The sequence below is a fragment of the Macaca nemestrina genome, chromosome 14, assembly GCF_043159975.1.
Source record: "Macaca nemestrina isolate mMacNem1 chromosome 14, mMacNem.hap1, whole genome shotgun sequence".
In the NCBI taxonomy this organism is placed as follows: Eukaryota; Metazoa; Chordata; class Mammalia; order Primates; family Cercopithecidae; genus Macaca; species Macaca nemestrina.
In genome coordinates this window covers 28593131-28620495 of record NC_092138.1, presented here as the reverse complement: position 1 = coordinate 28620495, position 27365 = coordinate 28593131, and the positions used below count along the sequence as shown (strand labels likewise).

The following is a 27365-nucleotide window of genomic DNA, read 5'->3' as shown; positions in this document are numbered from 1 at the left end:
TTTTTTTTTTTTTTTTTTGAGACGGAGTCTCGCTCTGTCACCCAGGCTGGAGTGCAGTGGCCGGATCTCAGCTCACTGCAAGCTCCGCCTCCCGGGTTCACGCCATTCTCCTGCCTCAGCCTCCCGAGTAGCTGGGACTACAGGCGCCCGCCACCACGCCCGGCTAATTTTTTGTATTTTTTTAGTGGAGACGGGGTTTCACCATGTTAGCCCATGTTGGGATGGTCTGGATCTCCTGACCTCGTGATCCGCCCGTCTCGGCCTCCCAAAGTGCTGGGATTACAGGCTTGAGCCACCACGCCCGGCCTAATTTTAGAACATTTTCACCACCTTAAAAAGAACCCACATATCCTTTAGCCATCATCCCCCCACAATCTCCCCATTTCCTCAGCCCTAAGCAGCCGGTAAGCTACTTTCTGTCTCTACAAATTTCTCTATTCTAGACAATTCAGATAAATGGAATCATATAATATGTCGTCATTTGTGACTGGCTTTTTTCACTTAGCATAATGTCTAAAAATTTTTTAATTATTGTGGATACATAATAATTATACATATTATGGGGTACATATGATATTTTGAAACTTAGTATAATGTTTTCAAGGTTTCTACATGTAGCATAGATGAACACCTCATTCCTTGTTTACTGACAAATATACTCCACTGGCTGCATATTCCATGTTTTGTTAATCCACTCGTCCAGTTGATTGACACTTGGGTTGCTTCCACTTTTTGGTTGTTGTGAATAATGCTGCTATTTGTGCACTGGTTTTTGTGTGAATATGTTCATTTCTTTTGGGTATATACCTAGGAGTGGAATTAGTGGGTCAAATAACAATAAACACTATACTTGACTTCTTGAGAAATTGACAGACTGTTTTCAAAAGTCATCACTTTTTAAAAAAATTTATTAAGACAAATGGAAATCAATGGCTCTGAATTATCCTATAAGAGCTTAGTTACATACAGCTTGCTCAGATCTAACTAAAGACTTAATGTAAGCAGGGTTTGGGAGATGCAAAGAATCAAGCTTGGTTTACAAAAATACCAAGCCCAAATACTTGAGAATTTTTATTGGCATAATTTTAAAGGTTGGGGTAGTGTTATATGGATTTGCGTTTATAACCAGAAAAAGAAACTCAGTTATAAATGTGGCCAATAACAACAACAACAACAACAACAACAACAAATGACTGTATGACAACCCTTAATTAGTAGCTTTGGAAAAGTTTTAAGTCACCTTATAAGATGAGTAAAGCCTTTAAGACGATAAAATCATCTATGGATTTCAATTACTTCTGCTATCATCTGTTTCTGCATGGGGAAAAAGGCTTTAAAAATTTTAAGAATAAAGTATTTGGAAATACTTTACAGTATTTAAGTATAAAATATACACAGAGACGCACACAAATCATAACTGTAACTCCATGAATTTTCACAAAATGAACCTTACTCATGTAATTAGCACCCACATCAAGAAAGAAATAGTCACTAGCACCCCTTGAAACCCTCTTTCCAGTCATAATCATGTCCCTCCCCAAGGACCAGAGGATATCCTGACTTCTAACAGCAACATTCTTAGACACAAATAATACATTTTTAATTGTAAGTTTCAGATGTCAAGAACTGGCCAATGAAATAGATTTGTTTAGCGGAGAGAATTTCTTAAGACTCAGTCAGACTTACTATATTGCATGGTGTAATACATGGTTAAAAATTAAATACTGTTAAGCTTGTATATAAAATAGAGTATAACTTCGGCCCAAAGAAGCTTTTCATTTAACATCAGCAGCAATTTAAGAGCATATACTGTATGGCATTTTAAAAATGAATCAACAGACTTTAAACCCTTATTTTGAAAGACATCTCCCTTTTCCTCCAGAATTTGAATTTATTCATGGGAGCAGTCTGTAAAGGAAGTCCTAGGCACCATTAATGACATGTGCTTTAATAATTTAAGAAGTGTATATGTAAACTTGGGCACATTGACAGTATATCACATTGTGGATTAAAGTGTAACGACCAATATAAATACAGCTTCCACAAACAGAGTATAAAAACTGACACACACTTTTCTTGGTTTATTGGGTGGGAGGATGTTAAATACCTTAGGATAAGATAAGTTTTCTAATACTGGAACTGACTAACTGCCAAGAACACTGCTGTGGTTCTTATCAGGAAAAAAAGTCTATTATAATCATTTTAGGTACGAAACTTTCTACGCATTAGAATTCTTCCAAGGTGAAAAGATATTACTAAGGGAATTCATTTTGCAAAGAGGAATCATCTTTTTTTTTTTCTCTAAAGATTTTTCATATATTACCAAAATAGTTTAGGATTTTATTAGGATATTTCCTCGGAAGTTTGGGGGTTCCGTGTTCTACCAGGTGATGCCTAATAGATGCCTGATACCGCTCATGAGTCAATAAGAGGAGGATAGAGCGTAATCCTTGCCATGCGCTCCGGGCTGCCCCGGGTACTTTCTTTACGGATGCTGGATGCTTCCAAGGTAACCCAGTCCTTTCATTCCCGCTCCTACCGAGATGCCGGGAAAGCATTCCCGGGCTGATGCGGGGTAGGCAGGTCCTGCGCCCTGCGAGCCGTAACTGCGCTCGGCGTCTTCCTTCCCGAAGTCCTTGGCTTACGCCTCTTCCCATCGAGTCGCCCCAAAGCCCCTCCTCCAGCCATCCCCCTCCTTGTGGGGGCAAAAGTTTAAGGGCGGGCTCCCTTCTCATTAAAGCGCGCCGGGGCCTCTTTAGTGGCTGGACTGTAAACGGGTCCGAGGGTCCACGGCGCTTTCCTCGCTCTTCTCTAGCCCCAGCTCGGCGGGTGGGGACAGACGCTGAGACTGTCGGTGGCCGGCACTGACGCGTCCTGGCCGTAGGGTGCCTCCCAGCTCGAGGGACTTATTTAAATATTTGGGGCAGGGCACCCTGCCAGGACCCCAGGAAGCCGGCGCAGATTTGGCGGGGACCCCGAGGCTGTGGTGCACTTGCCCCAGCGCAGCGCGAGCACTGGGTGCGCGTGGGTGAGAGTGAGGTTGCGCCCGGGGCCAGCGGGAGGCGGACCCGCCAGGCGGCAGGTGGGTGCGGCCGGCTGGAGCCAGGGCAGCGGCGGCGGCGGCAGCGGCGGCAGCAAGTGGTTGGGCCGTGCGCATTTCCTTCCCTCCCCCTCGGCCTCGGAGCCCGCCCGCGGTGCCCAGTGTGCGGCGCCTTCGGCTCCGCTCAGCGTCCCCTCCCCGCCACCGCCGGCCGCACCCTTCACGGTCCGTCCATGTCTCTGCCGGTGGTGCTCCCGGGCTCCTGCTGCCCCGTGGCTGGGCTTTCGGGTGGGCCGCAGACCGGGGGCCCGGGCGCCGCCGCCGCCGCCGCCCAGGAGCCGCCGCTGCCCCCGCTGCGGCCGCGCTGGCCCCGGGGCGCGCTGCAGCCGCCGTCGCGGCCTCGCTGCGCGGCCACCGCTGCCGCCGGGGTTCTGGCCGCGCCGCCGGCGCTCTCCTCCCGCCGGGCAGCCGCCGCCGCTGCCGCCGCGGCCCCGGGCTCTGCGCTGTTGCCCGCCCGCCCGCTGCTGTCACTCGGGCTGCTGCAGCTGATCCTGGGCTGCTGCATGGTGGCGCTCAGCTTCGGGGCGCTGTCGCTGAGCAGCTCTCCGCAGGTGAAGAACTCGTGCCCGTTCTGGGCCGGCTCCTCGGTGAGTACCGCGCGCGCGCCCCGCTAGCCCTGTCATCCCGTGGATAGGGGGCTCTGGTCGTACCCTTTCGTTGTCCCTTAGTTGGCCTCCAGGGCTGCAGTTGGGGGAGCCTTAACGCCATCTGAAGTTTTTGGAGCCTGGAGAAAAATGTTCCGCGACGGTCGAGTTCAGGGGTGAATTGGGCTGCACCTGGGTAGTGTCTGTTGCGCGCAGGCTGAAGGATTTTATTGTCCCAGTTAAGCTAATAGAATTAAGCAAAGACACCCAGCTCTTTGGGAGATTGGAAGGACAGGGTGTGGGTGGCAGGAAAGTGGGAGGAAAGTGATTAAACTTCTTTTGGTCGTTGAATATTTGCTGCACTGACAACGTCTGTGCTGGGAGGGCAGGGATTTTGATCATTTTTGTTCACCGATGTATCAAGAATGCCTGGCACATAGTAGGAGTATTTGTGGGATGGGACAGTTTCGGACACATCGCTTGTTTTATTCTCCATTAAGACACACATAAATGTGAAATGTGTAGGGTGGCTCGACCCCCAGACGAGTTCAGGAGGTAATGAGAGGGTGTGTGTGAACTGGCGCTTGTACCTGGTCATTAAAGGAGGGCCTTAACCCCACTTGGTTCCTGGAGCCATGCAGGCTGCTGTGCAGAATTCAGTTTGTGAGAACCGGGACCTGTCATTAGGGACGAGCTGGCCAAAGGTCCTGGAGCACGCAGCAGCTAGCTAGAGATGTCTGCTCTCCAGGACCCACTCCTCCAACAGGGAACGCTGAGCCTGGGGCCAAAGAGTGCCCAACTTCAGAGAAAAGCTGCTGCCAGCGAGTATCTACGGACACCGGGTGGTCACTCCCCTCTACCTCCTAACAATCGCACAATGTCCAAGGCATGTAACCCCCTGAAGTTCTCTGGGTGTTGAGAGACTTGGAAACACATCTTTGTGGGATGACTATGGAAGATGAGTAAAGTAAATAACCTTCCTTTATATCTTTTTTTTTTTTAATTTTTAATTTTTATTTTTTATTTTTAAGGGACGGAGTTTCCCCATGTTGCCCAGGCTGGCTTCCAACTCCTGAGCTCAAGTGATTCTCCTGCCTTGGCCTCCCAAAATGTGGGGATTAGAGGCATGAACCACCACAGCCGGCCGTAAATAACCTTTCTATGAACTCACTGTGTAAATCTGAAAGTCTAGCAATGCTGCTAGTTTTTAGTAAGATCTGTAATCAGTGTATGTCCTGAATGGTAAGAACTGCTTTTGCAGTTTCACACATACGGCAATTCAAGACCAAACTGAAAAAAAGGACTCGAAGAACTAGTTGAACCCAAAGTAATTGTTTAAATAAGAACATTAGGTTCCTTGAGACTCGCCTGAAATTGTATACTTCATCCAGTGCCAATTTGCTTTCCTTTTGAAATACTTTCATGTTGAATGATCTTATTGGGGTACATGCTGTGCTGTGGTGAGGGAAGACCACGATTTGTGCCTCATGTAGAAAAAATGCCACCCTAGTGGCCCTGCCTGTGGGCTCTTCCGCTGGCCTCCATGAGTGTTCAGGAAAACTCCAGAAGGATGGATATTCCAGATGGGGTAGGAATTAGACCTGTTATGCTACCTATTCTACTTGTCTGACTAAATCCAGCCAAAGAGTGGGTGCATTTCGTTTCTCTAAATACTATGGGCCAGTAATAATCTTGCATATATTTTTAGGAATTTGCTCTTCATAAAATCGTGATCTATTGTCTTCTCAAACATAGCTAGTTTAGAATTATTAAAAACTATTTTTTGTCTTATAAAATTAAAAGCTGATATCATTTACTATTGTGAATCATTTCAGAGGTAAATGCACTTAGATATCAGTCAAGCCACAGTTGAATTTGATGAAGTACCAAAAAAAAAAAAAAAAAAAAAAAAAAAAGAAGAAGAAGAAAAGAAAAGAAAAAAGGCCTTCAACCAGAAGGTGAAGGTTAATACTCCTGGTCTGGGCCGGGCGCGGTGGCTCATGCCTGGAATCCCAGCACTTTGGGGGGCCGAGGCGGGCGGATCACGAGGTCAGGATATCGAGACCATCCTGGCTAACACGGTGAAACCCCGTCTCTACTAAAAATACAAAAAATTAGCCGGGCGCGGTGGCGGGCGCCTGGAGTCCCAGCTACTCGGGAGGCTGAGGCAGGAGAAAGGCGTGAACCCAGGAGGCGGAGCTTGCAGTGAGCCGAGATCGCGCTGCTGCACTCCAGCCTGGGCGACAGAGCCAGACTCCGTCTCAAAAAAAATAAATAAATAAATAAAATAAAATAAAATAAAATAAAATAAAATAAAATAAATAGATAAATACTCCTGGTCTGCTGGCTGGGTATGTCCTTGTCTCCAAGTCTGGGCATAGCAGAGCAGAGAAAGAAATCAGTGATTTGGAACTGACAAGTTCTCTGCTATGTCTTTCCCCATTCTTCCCCATACCCTCCAAACCCTGGTCTATATGCAACTCTATAACTGTTGGTTATTCCTGCTTTTTGTGACTCGATCCTGAGATTGATCTCAGAATTTGCAAAGTGACAACAGAAGCAATAGATACTGTATTTGTAGAACAATTAATTAAATACAGTTTTAAGAGGATGGCTTTAGGCACCATGACTCTCTTGGTGCTTTAGGGGAAAAAGAGCCTTGTATCACATGTTTTGAATTTATGCATGTGACAGAGGTTGTTTTTGAAAAACTTCGTGTTGTGGAAAAGTTTACATTTTATGCAGTATATGTTGAACCCACATATATCTTTCACCCAGCTTCAACAATGGTTTCGTTTGTACCCGCTTCCCGGGCTCTGCTGCGGGCCTTGTGTCTTCTGATAAACTTCAGGAAGGATGAATATTCCAAGCAGGGTAGGAATTAGATCCTTCGTGCTCCCTAGTCTATTTGTGAGATTAAGTTCTCTTATTATTTGGAAGCAAATCTCAGGTGTCACATTTCATCTATATATATTTCAATGTGTGTATTTTTATTACAAGAAAATAGAACCAGCGTAGGATTGAGTGGGCAGTTCGAAGAACTACTCCCTTTAACTTTAAATCTTTTATTATGAAAATTAAAAAAATCTCAACAAATGTAGAAAGAAGGGTGTAATGATCCCTCATTTTACCCTTCACCCAGTAGCTATCAACACATGACCACTTTATACCTAACACTGCTTCCCCTTCCTAACACCCTCAGATAATTTTTTTTTTTTTTGAGACGGAGTCTCGCTCTGTTGCCCAGGCTGCAGTGCAATGGCGCGATCTTGGCTCACTGCAAGCTCTGTCTCCCAGGTTCACACTATTCTCGGTCCCAAGTAGCTGGGACCACAGGTGCCCACCACCACGCCCAGCTAATTTTTTGTGTGTTTTTTTTAGTAGAGACAGGGTTTCACCGTGTTAGCCAGGATGGTCTCGATCTCCTGACCTCGTGATCTGCCCGCCTGGGCCTCCCAAAGTGCTGGGATTACAGGCGTGAGCCACCACATCTGGCCCCACCCTCGGATTATTTTAAGGCAAATTCCAGGTATCACAACTTCAGCCATTAGTATTTTAGTATGTATTTATAAAAGAAATGGGCTTGATAGCACATTGTAACTAATTCAAAGATAGCTAAACTAAGGTTTCTATTAAAAAAAAATGCTGGAAGAGTATGAGTCGAGAACTGCAGAATTAAAAAAAAAGCTTTGACATGCCGTACAATTTACCCATTTAAAGTGTACTGGTCAATGGTTTTTAGTAAATTCACAGTTGTGCAACTATTACAGTTTTAGAAAATGTTTGTCACCCCCAAAGTTTTGAGTAGTTACTCCCCATTCTCCACCACCTCCACCTCTAGCCACCCACTGATTAACCCACTTTCAGTCTCTGTAGATATGTCTGTTCTGGACATTTCATATACATGGGATCATATAATGTGTGGTCTTTTATGATTTGTTTCTTTCACTTAGCATGTTTTCAAGCTTCATCCATGCTGTGGCAAGTCTCAGTATTTCATTCCTATTTTATTGTATGGATATGCCATGTTTATTTATTCATTCACAAGTTTTATTGGCATATGAAGCTAGGTAGTTGAATGGAAGTGCCAACTTATGTCTAAGGTTACTTTGAAACCACATAGCAACACAGTAGAAGAATATCCTCATATTTCAAGCTTTGACCATTAGGATCTTTAGCCTGCTATATCAACTGAACCCACACATCTTCTTTAGGCTTCACTGAAAAATTTTGCTTGTATATTTGATACAAAATTAGGTTCAAGAGACAAATATATTTATTTGAAATGACTATTTGTTGAACACCGTATAGTTCAAGGATATTTTTTCATACGTATTTCCTTAAGAGAGCCCTGAGCCTGAGATTTTGGAGGCTTCTTTCACTTGTTTGAACTTTGAAGGATATTTTATCTATTTTTTAAAACACTTAAGAATTAACAAATTCTATAAAGCATCTTTTCTCATAGTTTTCATTCATACTTTCAGCAACTTGAAGGGAGAGTTTTTAACGTAGTTTGTGTTTTTGAGCACTCTGAGCATTCGATTTCTTCCTGGTATCACTGGTAAATCACTCAATATATTATTATTCCCAAAATTCATGAAGCTAAAAGATGAGCCATCTTGAAAAACAACCTGACGTTTGACTGGAGGTGAGTGGCTAAGGGAGTGTCTCAGTGTCCGTCTTCAGCTGTGCTGTCCTAGCTCTCGGTTTGGGGGATGTGTTTAGTGTTAACTAGATTCCACTGGGGCATGGGAGTTAACTAGATTACACTGGGGTATGGGAGTTAATGTTAACTAGATTCCACTGGGGTATGGGAGTTAACCAGGTTCCACTGGAGTTAACTAGATTCCACTGGGGTATGGGAGTTAATGCTAACTAGATTCCACTGGGGTATGGGAGTTAACTGTTCCAATGGGGTTAACTAGATTCCACTGGGGTATGGGAGTTAACTGTTCCAATGGGATTAACTAGATTCCACTGGGGTATGGGAGTTAATGTTAACTAGATTCCACTGGTGTATGGGAGTTAACTCGGTTCCGCTGGGGTTAACTAGATTCCACTGGGGTATGGGAGTTAACTAGGTTCCACTGGGGTTAACTACATTCCACTGCGGTATGGGAGACTCAGTCTGCCACACTGCACTAGATTTAATGAAAGAGGAGAGAGAGTTGCATTGGGTTGTCTTTCCTCCTTCAGAAACAAAATTCCTAACTTCGATGACATGCATGATCCCTGGGAGATATTTCAGATGAGTGGTAGAAAATTGGTGGTTGTTTTTTGTTCCTCACTGAGTGCCGTGTTATTCTTTATCATTTGTATACTGCTTTAAGTCACTGATCTGAATTCATGATCATCCTTCTTTGAGTCCATGATTCTTTGGCAAGGTTTCACTTTCATATAAAGAGACAGACATTGGTGAACTTTAGGGTGAACCTTTTTTAAAAAAATTGCAGTGAATAAACGTAAAGAAAAATCAGTGGACCAAAGGAAAAACTAACATAAAGATTATGCTTACTACCAGTTAAATGATAGTAAATATTTTTTATCATACTAATCAAATACTACTTTAATATTTAAAGGATATTTAAAATATAATTTTGAGGATGAGTTTTGATTTCTTTGGTCCTTTATTTTGCATATCAGCAGAGTCACATTTATAAGTTCTGTGCCTCTCGGCCTCAGTTACTCATCTGTAAAATGGGTGGGATGCTGCTTCTTCAGGACTAATTTTGTGAAGGTGTAGCTAGAGTATATATGGGAGAGTGCATCACTGCTGGACCCAAGCACCAGACCTGGAATACACAGGAACCTCTATCAATGGTTTTTAAACACCAAAGTCATAGTTAATCAAAGTAAAGTGAACAGGCCAGTATTTTTGTAGGATATTATAGTTACCATCATGTTTTCATTAGAAATATTCAGTTGCCCATTTTCTCAAAAAATTTTTTTTAAATGAGCTATGCTAGACAGATAGGGAAGAAAACCACACACACACACACACACACACACACACACACACACACATTTTTTAAAAAATTGCCATCATAAGAGCTATAGGGCAGGGTAGGTTGTTGAGAAGTTTGACATGATTTTCTGCTTATTTACAAGGTAACACAGGATATTTACAACAATGGCTTTTTAAAAATTTCTGTGTTTACACACAGCAGCTTTTGATAAATGATTCAGAACATTTTTGCTCTAACACATGTTAATGGATTAGCAAAGGGAAATAGGGCAGTAGAATTATAAGCTTCTGATCTTAACGATTTGATTTTTACTTTGGAAAATGAAAGCACATTAACCATTTATGGTGGGTAACAGTGACTCTCCCCTGGGGTATCTCAGAGCCCTTCTTTGTAGTATCAGAAAAAAGGAAAGGCCTCTGCTTTTTCCTATAAGCTACAAGAAATGGGTTATCAGTGAGTGAAACAAAACTTGTAATACCTCTCATTATAATACAGAGATTGTTTGGTGTTAGAAAATAGGTTCTTACCTGTTCATTCAGGGCTAGTTCCATCTTGCGCTGGATGGAAAGAATGCTGATGGAGTTGCTTTTTGTTGCTGCTGTACTCTTTCAGGAAGCACAGGGGATGAAAAATGTGTTTAGGCTTACATAGTCATCTTTGAGCACGGTCATCTCCTGTCTCTGGCCTCCATTCATTCATTCACTTATTGACTCTTGCCGTAACTAACTGAGTGCCTTCTGGGATCCTTTAGTGGTGTGCGAGTAAGTATGCACAGGTCCAAGCCCTCATCGTGATACTGACGGTTAAACATGTAATAGCATTCCGGCATAGTGGGAGCCATGGAAGGACATTGTTAAGGGACCTTCTTGACTCATTTCTGATGGAGCACCAGCTACTGCTGCCACCAAGGGAGTGGAGGCATTGAATACTCTGCCTCCTTCTCTTCTTTTCCCAACTCCTTTCCCCATCCGTGAATTCTGCCTCCCTTTCAGATGAAATGGAAGCATCATTCCTTAAGTCTTGAGCTCTTAAAAAATTTATCCCCAACTGTAGCACCTCTGTTCCCATTAACCATTCGAGAGGCTTCTAACCATCCAGGCCTGCTTCCTCTATTTGCTTTTCTCCCCATCAACACTCACAGGGTTCCCCAAGTGCCTCAGGGCTTCACCGGGCTTGAAGAGAGGGAGAAGTTGAATAAAAGTAGGTGTGTGCCTTTGTTGCTGGGTTCAGGAATGAAGAGCCACAACTATAGCTCCCGCCTGGAGCTGGAATATAGTTTCTAAAACATTGTAAAGAGCGGTGGCTTACAGGAATCCTGGTGGGATTTAACTTGAATATGTGCTGAGTCTATATAACAACTTAAATGGAAATGACATTCTTAGTTTGTCTTCAATCCACAGACTTGGTATATGCCTTGACTTACTTGGCTATTCGTTTAATATTGCATGATAAACTTTGTATTTCTCCCCACTGAGGCCTTAAAGATCTTTGTCATATATAGTTTGAGATTATTGATGTTTCTCATTTTGTACATATATACATTTTGTACATATTTTTTAACTTACATTTTCTATAGTTTGTTGCTACCATATGCAAACAAAATACCTCCCCTCCAAAGGAAGACATACAGATAGCTTAGTTCTTTGGTTTCAGAGATATCTCATTTGAAATGACAGTTGAATCTATTAAAATAAAAAAATTAGAAATACCTTTCAACTTAGAAACTTCACTCCTGGGACTTTTTTCCGCTGAAATAAAAGCACTTGTTTTTAAAGATATGTGTTCATAGATGTTTACTGCAGCATTGTTTGTGAGAGCAAAAAACTAGACATAGAATGAATGCCCATTAATATGGAAATGATTGAATATGTTAAATACAGTCACACAATGGAATGTTATGTAGCCACTAAAGTGAAATGAATTAGAGCTGTTCCAATGCATATGAAGAGATTTCTATGAAGTATTTATTGAGAGAGTAAAGGAAGAGGCAGGGAAAGTATATCTTTTATGATTTTTTTCACAAAAATCACATCCCTGTGAGTGTGTATATATACACATAGACATATGTGTGTAGTACTAAGAATTTAGAGAAAAATACATGCATATATGTAAACATATAAACAAAAATGTAACATGTTTATATGTAAACATATAAACAAACATGTAAACAAAAATACATGTAAAATATGTAAACATGCTAGATTGTTAACATGGAGGAGGGTGGGGTGCTGTGGCTGGGTAGGCAAGGTGAGAAGAATAGTTTAGGCATATCGCTATTTTATGGGTTTTTATGGCTGGAGCTGGACACTTCCTTTTAATAATACTTTTTTTTTTTTTCTTTTTTTCTTTTTTGGAGACGAGTCGCGCTCTGTCACCTAGGCTGGAGTGCAGTGGTGCGATCTCGATTCACTGCACCCTCTACCTCCTGGGTTCAAGAGATTCTTGTGCCTCAGCCTCCCAAGTAGCGTCACCATGCCTGGCTAAGGTTTTGTATTTTAGTGGAGATGGGGTTTCACCATGTTGTCCAGGCTGGTCTCGAAGTCCTGAGCTCAGGCAATCCGCCTGCCTCGGCCTCCCAAAGTGCTGGGGGTAACAGGAGTGAGCCACCAGGCCCAGCCTGTTTTTTTCTTATTGAGATTTTTTAGCTCGTTTTTTATCGAAGTGTCATTTTGCAACATGGGCTCCTTCTCACAGTAGTTCCTCCCTCTTTGTGAAATAAATGCTGTAGAACATATATTAATTGCCAACAATTGGGGCACAATACTGGGAACTAGGACTTTAGAGAGACAAGACAGGAGTTCACAGTTAGTGGGTAATACAGAGACACATCCCTCAATTATTACAATAGAGTTTTTGGAAAAAAAGAAGTGTGTGCAGAGGGCTTCCATGAGTGTGGAGCAGTGGAATCAGTGAGGGCTTCTCAGGGCAGGTGACTGCTAAATGGGGCCTTGAAGGATGGGTAAAAGTTCTCAGGCAGCTAGGAGGGAAGCTGGGAGGACACAGCAGTTCAGCAAAGAGAAAGAAGTGCATAGCCCAGGAATGTCAGGAGCCTGGCTGGCCCGAGGGAGGGCAGGTACTTGGTAGGAAGGTGTGTGGTGGAGGGGCTGGGATATGTAAAAACCAAGCTTGAGAGTAGGTAAGAGAAAATCCTGAAGGGCGTTGTTTCCCATTTTGAAGACTTTACCTGTCCCATAGTGGATGGGTACCTGATGAATGGAAGGATACCGCCAGACATGCATCCGATGAGGCTGACCCTGGCAACAGATTGGGTGCTGCTAGGAACAGGGAGCTTGGCTGAGAAATAGTAATTCCTCGCTCACCAGGAGAGGCTAATTTCTGATTGTGTGTTCTTAATTGACATTAAGATAAAACAGGCCAGGTGTGGTGACGTGCGCCTGTAGTCCTAGCTCCTGGAGAGGCAGAGGCGGGAGGATCACCAGAGCCCAGGAAGTCAAGGCTGCAGTGAGGCATGATCACGCTATTGCACTCCAGCCTGGGTGGCAGAGCAAGACCCTGTCTTTAAAAACAAAACAAAATTAAAGTCAATAAAAAAGCTTTGAGGACTTGGAAGTAAAAGTCCAAAGTGGTCTACCAGGGTGAACCCTGTAATCCAGGAGGAATATTAAATGTTTGATTTAGAATGTTTTGAAATTTCAGTATCTTTAAAAATATGTACTTTTGTGACTGAGGATTTGTTTATTGGAATTGGTCCATTTTCTATATTTATGATAGTTTATTTTTACAGGTGATACTCTCTGGAATCATAGGATTAACAACTTGGAAAAGGCCTATGATACTCCTGGTATGTACTGATCTTATAAATTGCTACCCTTTCTAAAATGTGCTATGTAGGAAGTCTGTTCATATAAACCACTGAAGAAATGCTTAAGCTTCCTTGTTCATTAAAAAAATAAGTTAACAGTAGATAATATTAGAAGTCAGATGATGATAACAAGTAAGTAAGATAATAATTTTGCTGGTTTTCTGATTCACTTTAAGCTCCTTAAGTACCCAGTGCTATACAAGTGTCTTTAGTTCCAGCATTAAACCCATCCTAAAGATAGAATTTTTAAAAAACTACTTACTATGGGCAGTTTTAAATATACACAGTAGTGGAGGGAATAATATAATAAACTCCCTGTACCCATTGCCCAGGTTCCATAATGATTAACTTCCAGCCAATCTTTACAGCTATACTCCCACTCATTTTCTCTCATATTCCTTTTTCTCTATATTCTTTCTATTTATTATTATTATTATTATTATTATTATTATTATTATTATTTTTGAGACGGAGTCTCACACTGTTGCCCGGGCTGGAGTGCAGTGGCGCAATCTCAGCTTGCTGTAACCTTTGCCTCCTGGGTTCAAGCAATCCTCCCAGGTAGCTGGGATTATAGGTGCCCGCCACTGCGCCCAGCTAATTTCTTGTATTTTTAGTAGAGATGGGGTTTCACTGTGTTGGTCAGGCTGGTCTCAAACTCCTGACCTCGTGATCCTCCCGCCTTGGCCTCCCAAAGTGCTGAGATTACAGGCGTGAGCCACCAAGCCTGGCTGTTATTCTTTTTTTTTTTTTTTTGACACAGTCTCACCCTGTCGCCCAGGCTGGAGTGCAGTGGCACGTTCTTAGCTCATCGCAACCTCTGCCTCCCAGATTTAAGCAATTGTCATGCCTCAGCCTCCTGAGTGGCTGAGATTACAGGTGTGCACCAACATGCCTGGCTAATTTTTGTATTTTTAGTAGAGATGGGGTTTCACCATGTTGGCCAGGCTGGTCCCAAACTCCTGATCTCAAGTGATCCACCTGCCTTGGCCTTCCAGAGTGTTGAGATTACAGGCGTGAGCCACCGCGCCTGGCCTCCTCTATATTCTTTTGAAGCAGATCTCATATATTAATCATGAATATATGACTTTTTATTGTTATAATGTTTGAGTTGAACAACCTTGGAATTTTGTTGCATAGATTTGCTATATTATCTCTTTATCGCATAAATATTATATTCTCTTGGAAATATAGACATATACTGGTGATTTTATCCTTTTTTTTGTTATTGAGGTAAAATTTATACAGCAAAATGAATCATTTTAAAGAATATGATTCAGTGGCATTTTTAGAACATTTCCAATGTTCATCCTTTGTTTTTATTTGCTATGTCATTTTGATTCAGGGTCTATAAACTTATCATGTACAGTTTTAAATGGTAAGTTTAAACTTATCATTTAAAGTGAATCAAAATAGACAATGCTAATGGAGTTTCCAACTTTTAAAGATAAAATAGAGGGTCTAGGAAATTAGATTTGAATTGTGGTATACTTAAAAATTTTTTTTCTTTATAGTATCTCTTATTTTTATTTGTCTCATCCATCTTGAAATGGAGTTAAATAATTTTCTAGAGTCATTTTGTATATATGCTTAATAGTTCATCTTAAACAGATTGTTGTTTGCTAGGCAACGGGCAATTAGTGCAAAACTCCTTAAATTTTTAAATACAAAGAGAAGAAGCACATTGCGGAATCTTTGTGTGTCAGAATAATTAATGGATCCCAATACTGTGATGGTCTTGAAAAACTAACCTGAAGTGGTTTTAGGCCCACAAGATGACATAGGCAACATTTTACATCTCCATCAATGATTGTATTTCATGAAATTCCTTTAATAATTTTGGAAATAATCAATTTTTAACATACTATTTTAATATATTAAACAGTAGGATGAGAGAAAATGAGACTTTGGATGAGTTGTATAGCCTGTGTTATAAGTGGCGAAAATTTGTTTCACAATAACTCTCTAGGTTTACAGTCTCTGTGAAAAATTTTGGTTAGTGTTTAGTGTTTATACGAATATTTGGTAACAGGAATCTCCTTTGCACTGTCTTTTTCCATTGAGTCAATATTAAATTGCTCAGTAATGCAAATCTCCAGTATCTAAATTGAATTAAAAGAAGGAAATCTTCAATGGTATTTGTACTTTGAAAATTCCAAATGATGAAGAGAGTGTAAGTGTGTTCTGGATAGATTCAAGAAAGTATACTTATTAAGACATTTATTTGACCTTGTTGTCTTTTAAAAAGCTGCCTCACATATTTATTATGTAAGCTTAAGCAGCCTTAAATGAAAATGGCCCTGTCTTATTACATTCTTATCCATTTATTTCTCATCTTTGTTAAGTATATGCATTTTGTCACAAAGTTGTAACCAGTGTGTACATACTATGTCCTGCACTGCTTTTTCTGTTAATGTAAAATTAAGTTACTATCAGGTTTCCATGTATGAGGAGTCTACATGCTTATCATTTAAAACTGTAAGCAGGCTTCTGCCTTATTTCTGTATCATCATCAGTTTTTACCCTATTGTTGGACATTTGAGCTTCTGTATTTTGGCTGCTATGAGTTATGTACTTAGAAGTCATATAGAGATTGTCTTGAAATGTTAATTAGCATCAGTTTATAAAGAAGATAAATTAATTTGTAGGGATTCTACAAGGGAAAACTTTCTATCTCTTGATAATTGGAGACTTAGTCAATATCATAAATGAAAAATCCTCAGTTCATATGTATCTTTTATTTTTTTTTTGAGAGAGGGTCTTGTTCTATTGCCCAGGCTGGAGTGTGGTGGCGTGATCACTGCTCATTGCAGCCTCAAACTCCTAGGCTCAAGGGATCCCCCCAGCTTAGTCTCCTGAGTAGCTGGGACTACAGGTGTGTGCCACCACACCCAGCTAATGTTTAAATTTTTTTTGCAGAGATGGGAGTCTCACAACATTACCCAGGCTGGTCTTGAACTCCTGGGCTCAAGTGATCTTCCCACCTCAGCTTCCCAAAGTTCTGGGATTACAGGTGTGAGCCACTATGCCTGGCTCACATGAATCTTAATAGTATACCATTATAACTCATGCCAGATGCTTATGTTATGTTAAAACATGGAAAAATGCCAGTCAGATATTCCTAGCCCATCCTTTTAAGAGTGGCATCACTGTGTGCAAGCCACTGAACTCTTCTGAGCCTAGTTTTCTTTTTGGCACAGAGGGGATAATTTAGTGATACCAAGGGAAGTTCTACCCTACTCCTCCCTTAATGGATATTTTTTCTCCATTCCGCCCCCTCCAAGCCCCTCTGCCTCAGTTTCCCAAGTTTAGGGACTGTGCCAGTGCATGCTTTTTGGCTCCATTAGGGGAGCCAGAGGACCCCATGGACTTGGCTGATTAGAGTTCTGTCCCCTTCCCCTTCTCATCTATACCGTAGGCTCAGGGGCACCTTCTGACTTGGGACTTTTACCCCCTAGCTAGTTGCTTGGCTGGTGCCTTCTCTTCCGGCTCTCAGTTCAGCAGTCACTTCCTGCCAGAGGCCTTTCCTGACCACTCTGATTGCTGTGGTTCCTGCCTTGCCCCTAGCCATATCCCAGCACTGAATTACTGGCTTTGTGGTCTGTGATTAGCCTATGTACCTTACATTTGTTGCCCCTCTCCCCAGACTATAGTCAGTTCCATGAGGACAAGAGTCTTGTCTTTTTCACTCTCTTTCTCTAGGGCCAATGTGCTCAATACACATTTGTTGTTGACTGTGGAGTTAATTTGACAGCCAATAAGAAATTTAGGTCCTGGGTGAATTCTCACAGTTTCTTTTATTTTTGTCTTAAATTTCTCTCACTTGCATTTGTTCTCCAGAACCTTGTATTCATTGCTTTTGAACTTCAAGGTTGTCAGGGAGTGTTTTGGTGGTGGAGGTTTGGAGGGGAAGGATACTCTTTTTCAGGGTCCTTGGAGAGGCAAGCTGTCCTTGTTTTTAGTTGTTCGCATCAGTCTAGAACACATGAATATTCCCTTTTGAGAACCATTTGCATTTGGGCTTCCTCTTTTGTGGTTGTTACCTTGATAACATCAGGTTTTTTACTGGGTTGAACAAAGAAGGGTCGCTGTGACCTAGTTCCTTCAAACTCGAGTTTTCATGGAAATTCAGGGTTGGAAGCCTTCATTTACTGGGTCATGTTTCTTATACTAACATACTCGTGTGTTCAGAACAAAAATGATCATATTGGAAAATAGTTGCTAAATATTTGTAGCTATTTATGGCTATGACTAAGAATAAGCTAGGAAGTATGGGTGCGTGTGTGTGTGTGTGTGTGTGTGTGTGTGTGTGTAGTATTCTAGGTTGTGTGTTTTCCATGAAGAGCTAACATTTTCCATTTTTAAATAGTATTTTATTTCTTCTAGACATCATTCCTCTTTCCTTCTAAGAAAATGTTCTGTAAGTGTTTATAAATGACGGACAATGCTAGAAACAGCCTCAAAGATTGTCTAGTCTAGGCACCTCAGTTAGAAAACAGAATGGTCTTAATAAGATTTTTTAAAAAAATTTTCTTTTGTGGTACAGGCATTTTTAGTGGCAGGTATTTTTCCTTGGTGGTACATTTAGTAAGAATTGCTGCTGAGAATGTCCACCTAGCTCTTTGCCTATATTTTTGGTTCCTTCTGAAGTGGTGATGTGAGCTTTGTTATCTGTTTTCTTGTCAATTAGATGGGATAAGTATGACCTAAAAATGATAAAGGGACAGCTCCATTCTTTAGCATCAACAACGAAGGTTCTTCCCCAGTGATGTTCTCGGGGCACACACGTGTGGCTTATTCCCAACTGTGGCTCCTGTTGATTTGTACCCCAGACCAAGAATAAATAGATGAGGGTAAATGTATTGGCTATTGGTCTTTCAGTTTATTTTCTAACTTCAAGATTATAGTATTTAGGATAAAACCTCATTACCTTAAGAGACTACAAAATGGCTTAAGGTATGCTTAATTTTTTTTTTTTTTTCATCTAAGAGTCCATATAGGCTAGGTTGGTAAGATAGTTCAGCTCACAAAGCCATTTGGGGAGCTAGGAATTTTTCCTCTTATTGTGTCTTGGATGGAGAGTCATAGAATACTTACTTTGTCAAAAGTCAGAAATAGTTTTAGGTGGATTATGCTGTGAGACAGATTGTGGTCTTTTCTTTCCTGAGGATATGGAGAGCTGGAGGGGTCAGAATACCTATGTGCAGTTTTTGAAGCTCTCTGACTTTGGCAGTTGAGTTCTTTGAAGTACATTTCAATAAATCGAAATGAACCCTTGTTTAATAGTTCACAAAACCTGGATTTTAATGCTGACACGTTACCACTGATTGTCAGGTGATCTTGGGGAAATCTCTTGACCCAAAAGTCAAGAGATTTTCCCAAGGTCTAAACCAATAAATGCTTAGATCAAAATAATATTTTAAGATTCCTTCCAACTCTCATATTATAGATTTCCAGAGTCCTCTTTAGTTACCTCGATGGTATTTTAATTTCAGATGGACATTTCAACTGGTCATTATAAGCTCCTTGTATATAAACTGAAATACTATGATTATTTCACTCTGTGTTTTTTAAGGCATAAAATGGAAGACTCTTCTTACTCTTCAGAATTATTAGTAATACATTCTTGCATGTATATAATGCTTAAGAATTTTCCAGGTTCTTTCATATAACTTTTCTCATGGCAGATATTATTCCTTTTATGTGGATAAGAGAATATGAGCTCAGGAGTTAATATTAGCTCAGGCTTGTCCAGTTCACAATGAGTGGAATGATTATTAGAAAGAACCCAGGGATCTGGGCTCCTAGTTCATTGCTTCTTGCATTGTAACATTTTACCACCTCCTCCATTAGCCAATCAGTAGCCATCTCACTGTGGTCAACAGTGGCTTTTTTGTGGTGTAGAATATAAATTAAATAAGCTGTTGTCTTATTTGTGAATGTCCAATTCTTTTTCAAGATCTGAAGTGGCAAACGTTTTGGGAATTTTATCTTTCACTCAAAAGAGCCAGAGGCAGAAACGACCAAGGTAACACAAGGTGTAGTTTTGAGTCTCAGTCCTATCAATTTCAATCAATGAGTGGCCAAGGAAATGATCTAATTTGTACACTCATCTGTACAGTGGGAGTATACCCGTTCCTCAGGATCGTAATGCACATTGAAACTAAACTGTACAATGGGATTTAAGGCTGTGTAAACACATTATGAATTATTTTTTAATCGTTCATTGAGAAAATCTCCAAGAGAATATCTGGCCCCTCAATTTGATGTGTCATTATGTAACAACCCATGGTAGAAAAATGTGCACTTAGGTATTGTGAAGGCATCTTAGGCTGGGTTCAGGCTTCTCTGTGATCACAGTGCATTTAGTCTGTTGGCAACAGATCTTTGGTTTCTCCCCCGATCACCTTCTCCCAGGAACTGTGCATTGGGTAAGAACTTGGGATCCTCAGAAATTGAAAGCAGTCTTGGGTAGTTCATCTACGGTTAGAATCAAGACCTGGGCAGTACCTTGTTTTGCAGACTGACCTAAGCCAATTTGGGTAAGCTTTAATTAGTGGGTTTAATTTGGTAGCTACAGGTAATTGCCAAAGCTTAGAAGTAACCTTTCTGCCAAGTTAATTGTTCAAATGAAGTTGATTCTCAGATCAAATTCTGCTATCCATACACTTATTGCTATCCATCAGACAAAAAAATTGTTCATGCCCTTTGTTCTGAAGCTTAAAGTATAGAGAGTTGAGATTTGTATCATGCTTACAAAATAGGGTGTGTGAACAATGTTTTGTCTCTCATTTTCCTATTCACTTGTCTTGAATACCACTGTGGATTCCTTGAAAACCTGTTGACCAAGCAAAGCTAAGTTTATGAGACCCACTTCAGTAAGGGAGAGCAGCTCTTTGTCAGTTCTCAGAAGGGATGAGCCAAAGAGAGGATATTTACAGAGTTTTAGAGCCCCTGCTGGATGATTGGTTTTTTTGAGACAGGGTCTCACTCTGTCACCCAGGCTTCTAAGTGAAATGGCACCATCACAGCTCACTGCAGCCTCAACCTCCCTGGCTCAGGTGATCCTCCCACCTCAGCCTCAGCCTCCTGAGTAGCTGATGTTGAAAAGGTAATCATTAGCTTGGTCAATATCACTAGTCACTAGGGAAATGAAAATCAAAACCACAATATCAAAACATCATGTAATATACCTTTAATATAAACAATTAAACATGAGAGCCCATTTTTAACATCCATTATGCTAATTAAACAAGCTAATAATTTCATCAATGGCATCTCATTTGCATATTCACTCTGCTAATTTAGCAAAATCAGTTGGGTGTTGTTGGGAGATCAAGATAAGGGAAGCAAGCTTTTGGAGTTTGGCCTTCCTCATAAATGCTAGCTGACCATCCTGGAATATGAATTCTTGACTATCCTTGGGTGTAGCTTGGACCAACCAATGTGTACATACATAATATCACACTGCCAGTGCTAAAATGCATTATAGACTATTTTGTGATTTAAAAGTAATGGCAAAAACCGCAATTACTTTTGCACCAAATCTAATAGTAGTACATATGTATTTGGGTTGCTTAGGGGAGCCCTCTGACCAGTCCTGCATCCAGGTTGTCTGAGCCCAACAGACTACAGTGATCAATTTCTGAATATGACTATGAGAAAATTCTCAAATTATGAATGATTCAGGCCAAGAGGGGAGACTACTTTGAGTTGGGGAACATCTTAAAATTCATGTGTTGTCAAGAAATGTTGCAGAATAATGTGTACGGTCCTATCTGTGTGTGTGTGTGTGTGTGTGTGTGTGTGTGTGTGTGTGTGTAGTGTATAAAAAACACCAAGTGATCATACATGTGTGTTTGTAGTTACAGGGAAAATTTCTGAAAAGATATATGAGAAATTGTTTACAGTGGGCCCCTCTGTGGAGTGAAATGAGAATGGGAAGGAGGAAGATTTTTCTTGCTCTCCAATTTGTATTTGGAGGAAATAGTGCTGTATTGTGTGAAGAGGAGACTTTTAGTTATCTTTTGTTTGATTTTTGCCACCCTGTACCTGCAATGTCTGAATTCCCTTTTTGGAGTTGGTGTCTCTGCCTTTGTGTGCGTCTTGGTGAGCCACGGGGCCCTGCCTCCAGCGATGCAGCTTCTGAGGACACGTGCTTGTGTTTCTGAATGCCAGCAGCCAGCCTGTGAGCCCATGACCTCTACCTACCAGAGCTCTAGCCCAGGACTCTGAATCTGGAGCCGTGGATGTGCTGTAGCCCTGGGGCCACTTGGAACTTACTGGGCAAAGGAGACAGCTTGTGTCCAAGGCTGACAACAAGGGACCTGGTTTTCCTGTGGCATGACCTTCCTAGAAGTTCCGGCTCCCAGGTTCTTTGGCTCCTTCCTGGGTTCCTGGGCCTCGTTCTTGTGGATTCTGTGAGCTACCTGATAGTCTTGCAAGGAATTCCTTTTCTTCTTAAATAGCCTGAGTTGGTTTCTCTTGTTCCTAACATAATCAAGAACCTTGAATGCTTAAGACCATGATTTTTCTTCTATGAATATTACTTTTATAATAATTAAAAATACTTCAAACTAAATAGATTCATTTTTAAACATTTGGACACTTATGGTAACTCAGTTGAAAAACAAGAAATCCAGTGGGCATGCAAAGTAGATGGATTGGTGGTGAGCTCAGCATTGTTGGGCAGTGTCGGGTGAAGGAGGCTGGGTCAGGGTGTCAGGGCATGGGTGGTGGTAGAATTGGGTCTTATGAGCTGTAATCTCTCAATGATGATATCAAAGAGTTTCCTGGTAAAGCTCTTCTGTGAAGAGAAAGTAATGATCTCTAAATGGGCATTCTGTGTTAGCAGGCATTCTGCACATTGAAGGAGAGGAAAGAGTATAGATTTGGGTCAGACCCAGATCTGACCTGGGTCCTGTAGTTAGTCGTATCATTTGGCATAATACTTTACCCCTCGGAGACTGTTTCTCATTTATTTCATATTTATAGTTACATATCTAAATCTATTATCTCTCTATTTATCCATCTACCTATATCTCAAATACACCACAGTGATATTTTATAATTTAGTAGGTGCCTTTTAAGAGGGAAAACATTTTTTATTAAAAAAATGGGAGCTCATTAGTGAAGGGGTGGCCTGCCCCTCCACACCTGTGGGTGTTTCTCATAAGGTGAACGAGAGACTTGAGAAAAGAAATAAGACACAGAGACAAAGTATAGAGAAAGAAAAGCGGGGCCCAGGGGACCGGCGCTCAGCTTACAGAGGACCCACGCCGGCGCTGGTCTCTGAGTTCCCTTAGTATTTATTGATAATTATCTTTACCATCTTAAAGACAGGGGAGTGGCAGGACAATAGGATCAAAGAAAAAAGAGGAAATCGGCAGTAAGACATATGAACAAAAACCTCTGTGACATGAATAAGTTCAAAGGACAATGCTGTGCCTTGAGATGCATATGCAAACATCTCCATAAACCTTTTAGCAGCATACTTTCAGTCTATCACATGGGGAGAAACCTTAGACAATATCTAGCTTTCCTAGGCAGAGGTCCCTGCGACCTTTGGCCGTGTACGTGTCTCTGGGTAGTTGAAATTAAGAGAATGGTGATAACTTTTAACCAGCAAGCTACCTTCAGGCATTTGTTTAACAAAGACACATCCTGCATAGCCCAAAATCCAGTAAACCTTGAGTCACCGCAACACATGTCTCTTGCAAAGGACAAGGTTGGGGGTAGGGTCACAGATTAACAGCATCACAAATACAGAACAAAATGGAGTCTCTTATGTCTCCTTCTTTCTATATAGACACAGTAACAGGCTGATCTCTCTTCCTTTTCCCCACACATTAGGTTTCTTATTCTTTTTTGAAAATTTTTATCTTTTGAGATGGAGTCTCACTCTGTCGCCCAGACTGGAGTACAGCGGCACAATCTTGGCTCACTGCAACCTCCGCCTCCCGGGTCCAAGGGATTCTCGTGCCTCAACCTCCTGAGTAGCTGGGATTACAGGCACGCACCGCCATACCTGGCTTAATTTTTGTATTTTTGGTAGAAATGGGGTTTCACCATCTTGGCCGGGCTGGTCTTGAACTCCTGACCTCAAGTGACTTGCCCGTCTCAGCCTCCCAAAGTGCTGGGATTACAGGTGTAAGCCACTGTGCCTGGCCTACCTTCTTATTCTTATTAAAAATAATTAGACCTCTTCATTTATCCCACACCTAAACCTGACTTACACTCCACACAAATAACACTTTTTTTTTTTTTGAGATGGAGTCTCACTCTGTTGCGCAGGCTGCAGTGCAGTGGTGGCGATCTTGGCTCACTGCAGTCTCTGCCTCCTGGGTTCAAGCGATTCTCCTGTCTCAGCCTCCTGAGTAGCTGGGATTACAGGTACATGCCACCATGCCCGGCTAATTTATGTATTTTTAGTAGAGACGGGGTTTCACCACATTGGCCAGGCTGGTCTCGAACTCCTGACCTCAGTTGATTCACCTACCTAGGCCTCCCTGAGTGCTGGGATTACAGGCGTGAGCCTCTGCGTCTGGCCAGAAATAACATTTTAAACACTTTCTGGTTTTAGCATTCTTGGTGGTTGTCCCACCTTGTTAAAAGTGAGGAATTTGCCATGGTTAATGTTAACCCACTTCCCTCCTTTCTTGTTTTTTAAAAAGTTATTTTTGTTACTCCTATTAATGACTATTGTTGTAGATAATATTATAAGCTTCTATTTCTTAATTTCTGAACTTTGGATAGTATCTTTTGACCCTCTCTTATATAAGATAAAGAAATTATGACTTTTCTTTACTTCTTACCCTGCTTTCCCAGTTTTTGATAGTGACATTATTATTTTATGTTGTCAGTGTCTTAACATTTACATTTTGCTCTTAAACTATATTATATAATTTGAACTTTGCCTATAAATTGTTTCTCAGATAATGAAAACTGCTAATGGCATTTATTAGATTCTTTATTTCCAGATTCACCTGAGGCCTTGGTATAAGGGATGCCAACATTCCAGTGTCTGTGTTAGACTATCTAAGCAGGGCTTGCAAAGCTGCTGGGTGAAAACCAGTTTTGCAACCCTTAGCTGATCTCCATCTCCCAGCCTAGAAAAAGATTAGGGATTAAAGAGACAAATGTTTTGGTGAAACTTACTGAATTGCTGTGGCATTTTGAGTTCCACCTTCTCATGGGGGAAAGGGGGAGTATTTAAAGATAAACAATTGGAGAATATGATAGGGATTCTTTGGTGTTTGACTGGACCTTTGTTGCTATGCCTGGGGATTCTAAAGGATGGATTGGAGCACCATGTGGCCTCAGAGTTAAAGCCTATAGTTGGAAAATAACTCTATGTTCATAGACTAAGCCCAACCAGATGGGCCTCCCAGGAAATAGCAGGCGTGGAGTGAGCTCACATCCTGCCCAGAGAGGCCATAGTGAGTGAGTGGACCACAGCAGAAGGAGGCTCGGCCTGGATGCTCAGGTTAAGGGAGCTGGAAGCTCAGCAGTAGGTATCTCTGAGGAGCCAATGCAAGCTCCATTCCAGAGAGATTCCCCTGTAAACACTTGCCAAGTCCCAACATAACAGGCAGGTGAACTCTCCCTGCCCCTTACCTTGCTTACCAACATGGCTTTGGCCTTCCCCACACTCCCTTCTATCTAAAATGACCCAACTGTGTTGTAGGGGGAGCAGTAGACCCACACGGAAAAAGGGAAACAGAGCAGATTGAGGCCATTCCCTTGCCTTCCCACAGCAGGCTTGCTCCCTGCCTAGAGTAATAAGCCTGATGGCAGAGAGAGAAGCTTACATTCAAATGAAGTTCCAAGTTTTGACTGGGACACAGGCTTGGACATTGTGATTACTGAAATGAGTTGTTTTGTGACTTGAAGTGACTGGAGGACTTTTTGTACCTGATATTGATCAGAGAAGTCATGGTCCTGGACTCAAATTTCATCTTAAACAATCAGGAATAATGAGCCCTACAGAGTGGCCTTGAACAACGTTGCAGCAAGGAAACAAAGTGGTTTTCTGTTGACCTCCATAAGCCCTGCTTGTTCAAGGGACCAGCTACATTATTTACTGCAACACCAGGAAGAATGATTGACACTAAAGAGAAGGAAATGTAATTCCATGTTATTCAAAGGAAGACTGTTTCCTTTGCCAAGTCAAATGCATTATTTTTTCTTATTCTCTAGTATGTTCTTGGTATCATGCCACATTCTAGGTTGCTTCATGTTTGGACCATGACTTTGATGTATATCTTTATATTTTTCTCATAGGTTCTAAATGATTCTTTTCTTTCTTTCTTTTTGTTGACAAAAAGACACCTAATCTCGGAGATCATCTACTTGCTGCTTCTGTCTTTTTTTTTTTTTTTTTAAGACAGGATCTCACTCTCACCCAGGCTGGATTGCAGTGGCGTGGACACGGCTCACTGCAGCCTCAACTTCTTGGGGTCAAGTGATCCTCCCACCTCAGGCCAAGTAGCTGGGACTACAGACATGTGCCACCATGCCCAGCTAATTTTTTTCATTTAATTTTTTGCAGAGTCAGGGTTTCACCATTTTGCCTAGGCTGGTCTTGAACTCCTGAGCTCAAGTGATCTGCCCACCTTGGCCTCCCAGAGTGCTGGGATTACAGGTGTGAGCCACCATGCCCATTCTGCTGCTTTTTTCTTTATTCAGATGTAGTTGACATACCAAAAAGTTCACACATTTAAAGCATACAATTCAATGGATTTTTCACATATTCCCAGATCTATGCAAACTTCACTACTATCAATTATGGAATATCTTCATCACCCTCCAAAAAAATCTGTCATTCCTGATTTCCTTTCAACACTTTCAGCCCCAGGAAACCACTAATGTACTTTTTGTCTTCATAGATTTGCCCATTCTGGATATTTCAAATAACTTGAATCATACAGTATGTGATCCTTTGTAACTGACTTCTTTCAGTTAGCATATTTTTTAGCTTAATTTTTTTTTTTTTTTTTTTTTTTTTTGAGACGGAGTCTCACGCTGTTGCCCAGGCTGGAGTGCAGTGGCGCGATCTCGGCTCACTGCAAGCTCCGCCTCCTGGGTTCACGCCATTCTCCTGCCTCAGCCTCCTGAGTAGCTAGGACTACAGGCGCCCGCCACCGCGCCCGGCTAATTTTTTGTATTTTTAGTAGAGACGGGGTTTCACTGTGGTCTCGATCTCCTGACCTTGTGATCCGCCCGCCTCGGCCTCCCAAAGTGCTGGGATTACAGGCTTGAGCCACCGCGCCCGGCCTTAGCTTAATATTTTTAAGGTTCATCCATGCTATAGTATCTGTCAGTACTTTTCCCTTTTTTATCGCTGAATAATATTCCATTATGTGGATATGTCACATTTATTTATTTATTCATCAGTTGATGGACATTTCCACTTTGGCTATTAGGAATAATGCTGGGCCAGGCATGGTGGCTCATGCCTGTAATCTCAGCACTTTGGGAGGCTGAGGTGGGTGGATCACCTGAGGTCAAGAGTTTGAGACTAGCCTGGCCAACATGGTGAAACCCTGTCTTTACTAAAAATACAAAAATTAACAAGGCATGGTGCGGGCACCTGTAATCCCAGCCACTCAGAAGGCTGAGGCAGGGGAATTGCTTGAACCCAGGAGGTGGAGGTTGCAGTGAGCCAAGATTGCACCATGCTACTCCAGCCTGGGTGCCAAAAAAGTGAAACTCCATCTGAAAAAAAAAAAAAAAAGAAAAGGAAAGAAAAAAAAAGGAATAATGCTGCTATGAATATTAATGTACATTTTTTTTTTGTGGATATGTTTTCATTTCTCTTGGGTATATGTATAGGGGTGGAATTGCTGACTCATATGGTAACTACATGTTTAACATTTTGAGAAATTGCTAAA

The 27365-nt window shown here is 41.6% G+C and overlaps 1 protein-coding gene across 2 annotated transcripts in view; it reads left to right on the top strand.

The window, feature by feature from the left end:
• The first annotated feature begins 2490 nt into the window (after positions 1 to 2490).
• Positions 2491 to 27365, top strand: part of ENTREP1 (endosomal transmembrane epsin interactor 1) — a 66197-nt gene continuing 41322 nt past the window's right edge. Inside the window, exons 1-2 of one of the 2 annotated variants that reach the window (XM_071077696.1) lie at positions 2491 to 2509; positions 13396 to 13452. In XM_071077696.1, the coding sequence (XP_070933797.1) occupies positions 2492 to 2509; positions 13396 to 13452 (75 nt within the window). In that variant the 5' untranslated portion in view covers position 2491. Of the gene's footprint in view, positions 2510 to 3193; positions 3688 to 13395; positions 13453 to 27365 lie in introns of those variants that run through there. The other variant, XM_011758440.3, reaches the window with a different exon arrangement.